This window comes from Arachis duranensis, chromosome 7, assembly GCF_000817695.3.
Source record: "Arachis duranensis cultivar V14167 chromosome 7, aradu.V14167.gnm2.J7QH, whole genome shotgun sequence".
Taxonomy (NCBI): domain Eukaryota; kingdom Viridiplantae; phylum Streptophyta; class Magnoliopsida; order Fabales; family Fabaceae; genus Arachis; species Arachis duranensis.
The window spans coordinates 50,273,467-50,284,811 of NC_029778.3; the positions used below are offsets into that span (position 1 = coordinate 50,273,467).

Below are 11,345 nucleotides of genomic sequence, written 5' to 3' on the forward strand. Positions count from 1 at the left end.
CTCAACTGGCCCACTTGTGCCTCCAAATTTCTAATGGAGGATCTTGTTTCAGTCATGAAACTAAGAGTGACCTTAGATAGATCAGAGACTATATTTGCTAAGCTAGAAGGATTCTACTCAGAATGCTCTGTCTGTTGCTGAGATGATGATGGGAAAGGTTTGCTATTGCTAAACCTGTTTCTTCCACCATTGTTATTATTGAAGCCTTGCTTCTGTTAATCCTTCCATGAAAAATTTGGATGATTTTTCCATGAAGGATTATAGGTGTTGCCAAAAGCTTCACCCATGTAATTCACCTCTGCCATTGCAGGGTTCTCAGGATCATAAGCTTCTTCTTCAGAAGATGCTTCTTTAGTACTGTTGGATGCATTTTGCAATCCATTCAGACTCTGAGAGATCATATTGACTTGTTGGGTCAATATTTTGTTCTGAGCCAGTATGGCATTCAGAGCGTCAATTTCAAGAGGAGTCCCATTACTCACAGGATTCCTCTAAGAGGTATACATGAATTGGTTACTTGCAACCATTTCAATAAGTTCCTGAGCTTCTACAGGCGTTTTCTTTAGGTGAATGGATCCACCTGCAGAATGGTCTAGTGACATCTTGGAAAATTCAGACAGACCATCATAGAATATATCTAATGTGGTCTGTTTTGAAAGCATGTCAGAAGGACACTTTTTGGTCAGCTGCTTGTATCTTTCCCAAGCTTCATAGAGGGACTCACCATCTTTTTGTCTGAAGGTCTGAACATCCACTCTAAGCTTGCTCAGCTTTTGAGGAGGAAAGAACTTGGCTAAGAAAGCCGTGACCAGCTTATCCCAAGAGTCTATGCTATCTCTAGGTTGTGAGTCCAACCATGTTCTAGCTCTGTCCCTTACAGCAAAAGGGAAAAGCATAAGCTTGTAGACTTCAGGATCAACTCCATTGGTCTTAACAGTATCACAGATCTGCAAGAACTCAGTTAAGAACTGATAAGGGTCTTCTGATGGAAGTCCATGAAACTTGCAGTTCTGTTGCGGTAGAGAAACTAATTGAGGCTTTAGCTCAAAATTGTTTGCTCCAATGGCAGGGATTGAGATGCTTCTTCCATAGAAGTTGAAATTTGGTGTAGTAAAATCACCAAGCATCTTCCTTGCATTGTTGTTTAGTTCGGCCATAATTGTTTCTTTTGCTACTTCCTTTTCAAAAATTACAGTGAGGTCCTCTTCAGAGTTTTGTGCTTTAGCTGCTCTTAGCTTCCTCTTCAGTGCCTTTTCAGGTTCAGGATCAGCTTCAATAAGTATGCCTTTATCTCTGTTCCTGCTCATATGAAAGAGAAGAAAACAAAGAAAATATGAAATACTCTATGTCACAGTATAGAGATTCCTTGAGGTGTCAGAGGAAAAGAAGAATAGAAGAAGGAGGTAGGTAAAATTTCGAACACATAAAGAGAGATGGAGTTCGAATTGACAATGGAGGAGGAATCTTAGTATTTAAATCGAAAAAGATGAGAGAGGGGAAGAGAATTTTCGAAAATAAAAAGAATAAAATTTAAAATAATTAGTTAGTTGAAAATTATTTGAAAATCAATTTTGAAAAGATAAGAAGTTAGAAAAGATTTTAAAATTGATTTTGAAAAAGATGTGATTTGAAAAAGGTATGTTTGAAAATATACGATTGAAATTTATTTTGAAAAAAGATTTGAAAAGAAAATTACAAAGATTTGATTTTTAAAAAAAGATATGTTTGGAAAGATTTGATTTTGAAAAAGATATGATTGAAAATATTTGATTTGAAAAAGATTTGATTTTTAAAAAAATATGAAGATTTGAAAAAGATTTGATTTGAAAACAAAATTCCTCTCCTTGTGTCATCCTGGCGTTAAACGCCCAGGAGCTACATGTTTTGGGCATTTAACGCCTAATTGCTGCATGGTTTTTGCGTTTAAACGCCTAGCCAAGTACCCTGACTGGCGTTTAAACGCCAGTTTTCCTTCTTTACTGGGCGTTTTGAACGCCCAACTTTTTCTCTGTAATTCCTCTGCTTTATGTTCTTGGATCTTCATTTTGCTAAATCCTTTATTCAAGAAAATATATTTTCAATTTTGAAAAACAACAAAATGAGTCAAAACATATAATTCTTGGATCAAAACACAAGATATATACAAGAACATTATGAACGTCAAGATGAACACCAAGAACAATCTTAAAGATCAAGATGAACATCGAGAACTCAGTTTTCTTAATGAAAGAAAACATGGAGGACACCAAACTTAGAACTTTTTCATGTTTGGGCCATATGAATGCAAGAATGCATATGTAGAACATCATGCAGTGCAAATCAATAAATCATGAAGATCAAACAAGGCAATTCATCAAGAACGACTTGAAGATCATCAAGAACACAATGTATGTGTTTCGAAAATTACAAGACATTTGAAATCATGCAATTGACACTAAACTTAAAATTTGGCCCTAGATTCAAACAAGAACCATGAAATATTTTTGAGTTTTTATGATTTTATGAATTTTTTTTGGGTTTTTCGAAAATAATTTTGGAAAAACGAAAACAAATAAAAAACTTTTGAAAGATTTTTGAAATTTTTTTGAAAAGAAAATAAAAATTACCTAATCTCAGCAACAAGATGAACCGTCAGTTGTCCAAACTTGAACAATCCCCGGCAACGGCGCCAAAAACTTGGTGCACGAAATTGTGATCTCTAACAATGGCGCTCAACTTGGTATGCGCGTTCATAATCTCAACACTTTCTTCACAACTCTGCACAACTAACCAGCAAGTGCACTGAGTCGTCCAAGTAATAAACCTTACGTGAGTAAGGGTCGATCCCAAGGAGATTGTCGACTTGAAGCAAGCTATGGTCACCTTGTAAATCTCAGTCAGGCTGATTCAAATGGGTTATGGAGTTTCAATAATTAAAAAGATAAAGAAAACATAAAGTAAAGATAGAGATACTTATGTAAATCATTGGTGAGAATTTCAGATAAGTGCATAGAGATGCTTTGTTCCTATTGAATCTCTGCTTTCCTACTGCCTTCATCCAATCCTTCATACTCCTTTTCTTGGTAAGCTGTATGTAGGGTTTCACCGGCGTCAATGGCTACCTCCCATCCTCTCAGTGAAAAAGGTCCTCTACGGTTTCTCGCATGGCTAATCAGCTGTTGGTTCTCGATCATGTAGGAATAGGATTTACTATCATTTTGTGTCTGTCACCACGCCCTATAGTCGCGAGTTTGAAGCTCGTCATAGTCATCCCTTCCTAGATCCTACTCGAGATACCACAGACAAGGTTTAGACTTTTCGGATCTCAGGAATGGCCACCAATAATTCTAACTTATACCACGAAGACTCTGATCTCACGGAATGGAAGGCTCGGTTGTCAGGCGAGGCAACCATGCGTCGTGGACCAGGAATCTAAGAGATAACGCTCAATCTTATGTAGAACGGAAGTGGTTGTCAGACATGCGTTCATAGGTGAGAAGAATAAGCATTCATCAGGTTGAAGTGCGAGTGAATATCTTAGAACAAGAATAAGCATGAATTGAATAGAAGAACAATAGTACTTTGCATTAATACTCGAGGAACAGCATAGCTGCACACCTTAATCTATGGTGTGTAGAAACTCCACCGTTGAAAATACATAAGTGGTCTGGAGGTCCAGGCATGGCCGAATGGCCAGCCTCCCTAAATATGAAAATATGATATCCAGAAAACTCTCTATGATCCGAAAATGAAAATACAATAGTAAAAGGTCCTATTTATAATGAAACTAGCTACTAGGGTTTACAAAAATAGGTAAATGATGCAGAAATCCACTTCCGGGCCCACCTGGTGTGTGCTTGGGCTGAGCATTGAGCTTCACACGTGTAGAAGCTTCTCTTGGAGTTAAACGCCAGCTTTGGTGCCAGTTTGGGCGTTTAACTCCAACTTTTATGCCAGTTTTGGCGTTTTGACTTCAGAATAGGGTAGAGAAGGGGCATTTGAACGCCAGTTTGTGTCGTTAAAACTTGAGCAAAGTATGGACTATTATATATTGCTGGAAAGCCCTGGATGTCTACTTTCTAATGCAATTGAGATCGCACCATTTAGAGTTCTATAGCTTCAAAAAAATCCACTTCGAGTGCAGGGAAGTCAGAATACAACAGCATCTGCAGTCTTTTGTTAGCCTCTGAATCAGATTTTTGCTCAGGTCCCTCAATTTCAGCCAGAAAATACCTGAAATCATAGAAAAACACACAAAATCATAGTAAAGTCCAAAAATATGAATTTTTCATAAAAACTAATAAAAACATCCCAAAAAGTAGCTAGATCCTACTAAAAATTACCTAAAAACAATGCCAAAAAGCGTATAAATTATCCTCTCATCACTGCCAAAAAAAATGCCTTTCAGTGGACATAAGAAGTCGAAAGAGAGTTCTACCACTTGAAGCAGATCATGATGCACACCCCTGTGCTGTTGTTGCCCAATTTCTCCAAGATGTTTGTGGTAGAGACTAATGCGTTGAGCATGGGCATAGGTTCTGTCGTGACCCAAGATGGGCATCCGCTTGCTTATTTAGTAAGAAATTGGGAATGAGAATGGCTCAAGCCTCCGTATATGTGAGGGAACTATATGCAGTCACTCAAGCTGTAACAAAATGGAGGCACTATCTACTTGGCAGGAAATTTGTGGTCAAAACGGATCATTAAGGCTTGAGAGAATTGACGACTCAAGTGATACTAATACCAGAGCAGCAGAAGTACATGAGCAAGTTACTAGGATATGAGTTTGAGATTGAGTATCGGCCTGGAAAACATAATCAGGTGGTAGACGCATTATCGAGACAAAATGAATTGGAGGATATTGCTCCCCGATTCCAAGCATTCACCGCAACTCAATCTGCTATGATTCTTATACTACTGCAGGCCCACAAAAATGCAGAAGAGATGCAGTGAATGATGGAGAAGTGGCAGAAAGGAAGGTTGAGCTCCGAATATGGGTTTAGGGATGGATTATTTTTGTATTGAGGGAAGATATATGTGCCTGACCATGAAGATCTTAGATCCACACTCCTTCATCAGTTTCATTCAGCTATGACAGTAGGACATGGTGGCGTGTTGAAAACTTATAAAGGTCTTGGTGATCTCTTCTTTTGGCCGGGCATGCAACAGGATGTAATTCGATTTGTAAACAGGTGCAATGAATGCCAAGTGACGAAGTACATGCCCTCTAAACCCCAAGAACTCCTTCAACCACTTCCCACACCAATCCGGCCATGGTACGATTTATCCATGGACTTTGTGGTACGACTACCAAAATCTTCTCGTTTTACTGCGATCATGGTAGTGGTGGATCGATTCAGCAAGGTGGCATATTTTGAGGCTCTCAAACCGGGATTCACAGCCAAGGCGATAGCTCAAACGTTCATTAATTCGGTTGTCAAACTGCATGGGTTTCCTACTACAATTGTGTCTGATAGAGATCCCTTACTCCTGAGCAAGTTTTGGAAACAACTTTTCTTATGCAGTGGGATGAAACTGCGCTATAGCACGGCATATCACCCCCAAAGCGACGGTCAGACTGAGGTGGTCAACCGGTCTCTTAAGCAATATTTGAGGGTGTTCACTCATGCTTATCCTAACAGCTGGTATGACTATTTATGCTAGGCTGAATATTGTTATAACAACTCCTATCATTCCTCCATCCAGATGACGCCTCATGAAGCTTTATATGGGGCAACGCTGAGAACTATTCCGGGATATGTGGCAAAGTCTTCTACTGTACAAGATGTTGATGCACTCTTGCAGAGAGAGACATCTTAATTTAGAGCTACTCCATCATCTGTAGCAGGCCCAAGAGAAGATGAAGAAACAAGCTAACAATCATCGACGTGAGAAATCCTCTCAGGTGGGAAATTGGGTGTTTTTGAAGCTTTAGCTTTATCACCAAGGATCGGTTGAAATTAGGTAGAGTCAGAAGCTCAGTAAGAGATTTTATGGACCTTATACGGTAGTGGCTAGAGTGGGTATTGTTGTCTATCGGTTAGAGCTGCCCCCAAGAAGTGTCATTTACCTTATTTTCCATGTGTCCATGCTTAAGAAATTCAAGGGAGATCCACCTACTCAGATCTTAGAGGAGTTGTCGTTGACCCCCTCTTTTTCTCCCATATCAGCTCGTATTATTCATAGCAGGGTACTAAAGACAGCTAATGACGCAGAAGAAGTACATGTGTTAGTGGAATGGAGTGACTTACCAAGAGAAGATGCCACTTGGGCCAATTGGACTGAGCTAGTTAACATGTATACTGAAGAAAACCTTAAGGACAAGGTCATTGTAAAGGGGGGAGTGATTGATGCGATGACCAATTCAATCCAAGTTCAGAATGCAAATGAAGTGGGGTCCCAAGGTGATAATGGCCAGATGATGAATCAAGTAATCTGAATGAAAAAATAAGAATTGAGCCAAGTGAAAGAGAAAGAAGAGACAGAGTGAGGAATCCCCCTAAGTAGATGAAGGACTACTACACTTGAAGGGAGAAGAGCATGTTAGAGTTACCTTATCCTGAGTTGGCATAGTTAGTTATGTAATAGAATGGGAATCGATGCGTAGTTTGAGAGAATAAACTATGATATATGGTTTATTGAATGGCAATTATAAATTGAATTATGTTTGTAAAGGAGTTTTTACCCTTACTCGAAAAAGGCAATTTGGATGTACTCTTATGTACTCCTTTTATATCATTCAGTTCTTACTAATTTTGTATTGATTGATTCATTATCTCTTGTTCTCTTTATATTTTGCTATTATTTGATATCATTATAGCAACAAAATCCCTAAATGGTATCAGTTAGCCTAAAATCCTCATTTTCTCATTCTTTCTTGTTCTTGCACTGATTCATTTGCATATTGATTTTCTTTTCCTTTCTAGTCTTTCAAAGTCTCTTTTCCTCTCCTTCATTTTGTACATTTCATTGAACCTTGGCGACATTTTAAACTTGCATCTGTGCATGCCAGTCTTCAAAAAAACTCTCATCATCTTTCTGCACTATTCTAGTCTCTTTCAACCATAATAGGTTTCCATAACGAAAAGAGTAGTAATGGTGATAGGGGGTTGCAAGTGGCAGCAGTACGTCCAGTTCAAACTATCGGAAGGACAAGGAACAAGGAAAGGAAGGGTAGTGGTAGTGAAGGTTAAAGTTCAAAGACAATGCCAACTGCAATGTAAAGAAACAATGATGATTAGTTTTCTATATAGTGTTAGTGAAGATGATGCTTTCAAGAAATTGAATTTGATAAAAGGGGTAGTTTAAAAATTTAAAATATATTTTAATAGAATGAATGCAAATTTAATATTTGAATAGTTTTGTCTAATATAATTTATTTTTGGTTCAATTATTCTGCTTGTCTCTATAATTTTGTTAAAATTATAATTAGATTTTTATACTATTTTTTAATTGGATCTCTATACCATATTAAAATTTTTAATTAAGTTTTTACCATGATAAAAACGTTAAAAATAATAGAATATTCTATTTAAAAAATAAATATGCTTAACATAAGGGTATATACCCTAATTGAGAACACCTCTGTATTTTCTAATTTTCGAAAGCCTTTGTCATTTTCTCGCATTCAAACTCCAAATCTTTTGTTTTCGTTGATGAGCTCTGTGGGGGAGGGGGGTTGCTAGAAAACTTGCACTTTGAGCTTGATCAATGGAGTTTGCAAGAAATAGTTAGTAAATTAAAGCGATTAGGGTACAAGAATTATGTCAAGATATAGTCCTATGCACTAGGTTGTTGATTGAACTCATGTCTTAGAGAAATAATGAGTGATGGATCAGAGATGCTATGAGAATGGGTAGGTTATTAGTGTTACAAAATGTTAAGCACTGTTCAGATTATGTTATGGATGGATACAGGGAAGGTAATGGTGTTGAGATGACTTCAAATGAGGATGTAATGAGTGTTAAATATCGGTTTAGAAATTCACATGTTATAAAGTTTAAGGTTGTAGATATAGTTCTAAATCGGAATTCAACTCTCTCAAAGTTTAGTTAAAAATGTCATAAATTTAAAATAATAACTGAGAGTTTAATCCCGAGTCGTTCTCTCTTAGAATCCCAATTGAGTGCATGATCATTGGCTATGGAAAAGTCGGGAGTTTGATCGTAATTAACGGAAATATAAATAACAAGAAGGTAAAAGTACAATTAAAAATAAATAACAAGGAGATTAAACTAAAAAGTAATCAAGGCAATTAACTAGAGAAGAAGAAAGTAAATTCAAGTTGTAAAAAATCTTAGAAAGGGTTGAGGGTTAAGAATCTTTATTCTTGCCATTAACAACAATATGATAATTATAAAGAGCAAACATAATTTGTCAACTCCTACATATTGAAGAAAGTTAATTAAGTTTGATTAACCTTAATCCACAAGTCCTAACTAACTTACTAATTGAATTACTAAAAAGATAGCATCAATGGAAATAATGTTAATTAATAACTCTAAATTATCAATCAATTTAGACATTAGTAACTCAAGTTCACCCAAGATTCCAACCCAAGCCAAGAATGTAAAATCTATTCTGTAACTAAATGAGACATTTTATCAAACACTTGGAAAGCTTAAAAATAAAACTTCATAAATTACAATAATAATAAAATCTATAACTACTCAATTCAAGAAATTGACAATAACAACTCAAGTAAGTAAGAATAAAGCATAAAATATTAAATTTAGGGTGCACTTGCTGAGAACGATATCTACTCACCGTGGTATTATTTGAACGATCTAGTGCACTTGCTGGTATCTGTAGGTAAGACAAAACCACCATCTCCACATGTCTATTGCAGCACTGTTCGTTTGCATCTGCGCTGCATGAAGGAGCCACGCTAGCGACGCGATCTCACCCATTCCCTGTGCGCCATTGCTACTGTGTCGCGGCCCTTCTCGTCGCGATACTACTGCTGTCTCGTGCCACCTCTCCGGCATAGTCATGGTTCCTGTCTCGTGCCCCTCCCTCCCTGCGCCAATGCTGCCATCTCGCACACATCATACCGCGGTGTTGTTGTGTTGTACCGAGGCGTTATGATCGTACATCATACCACCGAACACCACCGCGAGTCCCCACTGTCCACGCAGCACCGTCGAAGACGCCGTCGTCGACTACCCTTCTTTTTCTGCTTTTTCTTCTTGATTTTGGATGATTCTTCTAACTAGTTTTGGATGATTTTTTTTAATTTCAGTTTATTCTTTTTCTATTTTTGGATGTTTCTTTTTTTTAGGGTCTGAATGTTTTTTTAATAGTTTTAGATATTTCTTTTCTTAGTTTTTGGATGTTCTTTTTTCAATATTTTTTTGAATATGTCATTTTGTTAGATTTTAAAATTTTTAAAATTATCAGATATCTCTTTTTTATTATGTTTTTTATGTTTGTTTATGTTTCGGATGTTTTGAAATTTTTAAAATGATTTTAGATTTTTTTTTTAGATTTTGGATATTTCTTTTTCATCGTAAGTGTGAAAGCAACAAAAGTGACTGGAAGTAGGACGACGATGCTAAAGCTCAGCATTGCGAGGTGACGGTGACGACGTGTGGTAGGACATGTTATGAAGAGTGAAGACTTCCGTAAAATTAGGATAATAACATAATAAAAAGGTAAAATGTAAAAAGTGAAATTAGAATTAGGGTATAAGTAATTACATTGGGATTTCTTTTGTATTTATTGAGGTGCAGCTCAATACAATTTTTTTTACGGTTGGCTATACTTTTGTTGGTTACTTAGCAGAATTAATTTTTTAATTGATAATTTTTAAATTTAAGTTCATTAAATCAGGATTAGCAGTCAAAAAAAATCTTTTAAATTGAATCTTAAATTAAGAAATAGCTGTTACGGACAAAAAAAAATTGAATCTGTGTAATTAATGTGTTTTTATTTTATTTTAGAAAATAATGTATTTTTTAATATATTGTAGGAAAAAATCCTAAGTTTGACTAGTAATTAATGTGAGTATTAAATCATACCATATTGCCCAAAATATCAACTGAATGAGGAGTGAGGAAAAAATATTTTCCCCCCAAAACAAAATATCAGTTTTTATCCTTTATATGCAAAATGAACTTTACCAATTCTCAGTATTGTGAGGTTAATTCAAATTCAAACAAATTATGTGGTTTAAGGGTGTTCTTGTTGTGTTTATCGTTTCTGTCGCCTTGTTTAAATGTGTAGCTTCTCTTAATTTTAGTAGCTTCCCTGCCGATTTTCTATTTGGTACAGCATCTGCAGCTCATCAGGTTTTGTTACGTCTCTGTGAACTATTTTCTTCATTTATTACATATTTATATATATCTTTGTGAAGAAGGATCTTATTCTGCCTTCTTTTCCTGCTATGGACATTTGCTTTTTCTCTTCTTGTTTTGTTCCCCAAAAGATTGAAGGTGCCGCGCATGAAGGTGGTAAGGGCCAAAGCAATTGGGATAATTTCACATATAAATACTCTGGTTAGTTCGTATTTGGTCCCTTAACTTTTATTTTGTTAATTTTTTCCTTGGCAAGCAATTGCGCTTAATCAACACAACGAAAGTATTGGGTTTGCTTTATTGAAGAAGATACGCTTCAATTATAGATTTAAAATCTGGGGCAACCATCATAATCTTCTATTTTAAACTCAACTGCTGGTCTTTGTAAAAGTATTGGGTTCTACATTTTTTTTTTATTTTTTAAAACACTTTTCTAGTAGCACTCTTTTTGCCATCAATTTTTTTATTATTATTTTCTGTGTCTCCAATTCTCCATAGATGAGTCCAAGAGCATTTTGAAGGTTTGGTTTCACTTTAATTTTATTGAGTCCCATAAAATAGTATAATAACATTCGTAGAACTACCTCATAAAAAGTAATTTGAGTCTAAATTTAAGATTTATTACTTTAGTGTTTGGTTTCAATTTATTTTAAATTTTATACAAAGTGAAAAATTAATTAGTTTTTCATTAAAGTGAAATCATGTATCTAAAATGAGATTCAATTCATTTCATCAATAATCTCTAATTTAAAGAATTTTAAAATTATTTCACTTCTTGAACACTGCATATTTGAAATTTTAAAAACACTCCCCTTCGACTTGTTTTTAAGGCTGTGTTGGTTTTCATAATACAAAGGTCAACTACATAAAATTAGTGTTTTGTATTTTATTTAGGGATAAACGGAATAGAAGATAGAATAAATAATAAAAAATTTATTTTATTTTTATTTTTTTTACAAAATTTAAAATAAAAAATAACATAATAAAAAATATAATTATAAAAATTTAATAATAATAATAAAAAAATAAAAAAATTATATTTTTATTTAAAATTTTTATATCTTTCTTGTT

At 35.3% G+C, this 11,345-nt stretch overlaps 1 protein-coding gene across 2 annotated transcripts in view; it reads left to right on the forward strand.

The window, feature by feature from the left end:
* The first annotated feature begins 10,103 nt into the window (after positions 1-10,103).
* LOC107458918 (beta-glucosidase 12) overlaps positions 10,104-11,345 on the forward strand; it is a 9,208-nt gene continuing 7,966 nt past the window's right edge. For both annotated transcript variants that reach the window (XM_016077133.3, XM_052251956.1), the window contains exons 1-2: positions 10,104-10,268; positions 10,406-10,475. In XM_016077133.3, the coding sequence (XP_015932619.1) occupies positions 10,143-10,268; positions 10,406-10,475 (196 nt within the window). In that variant the 5' untranslated portion in view covers positions 10,104-10,142. The remainder of the gene's footprint in view (positions 10,269-10,405; positions 10,476-11,345) is intronic.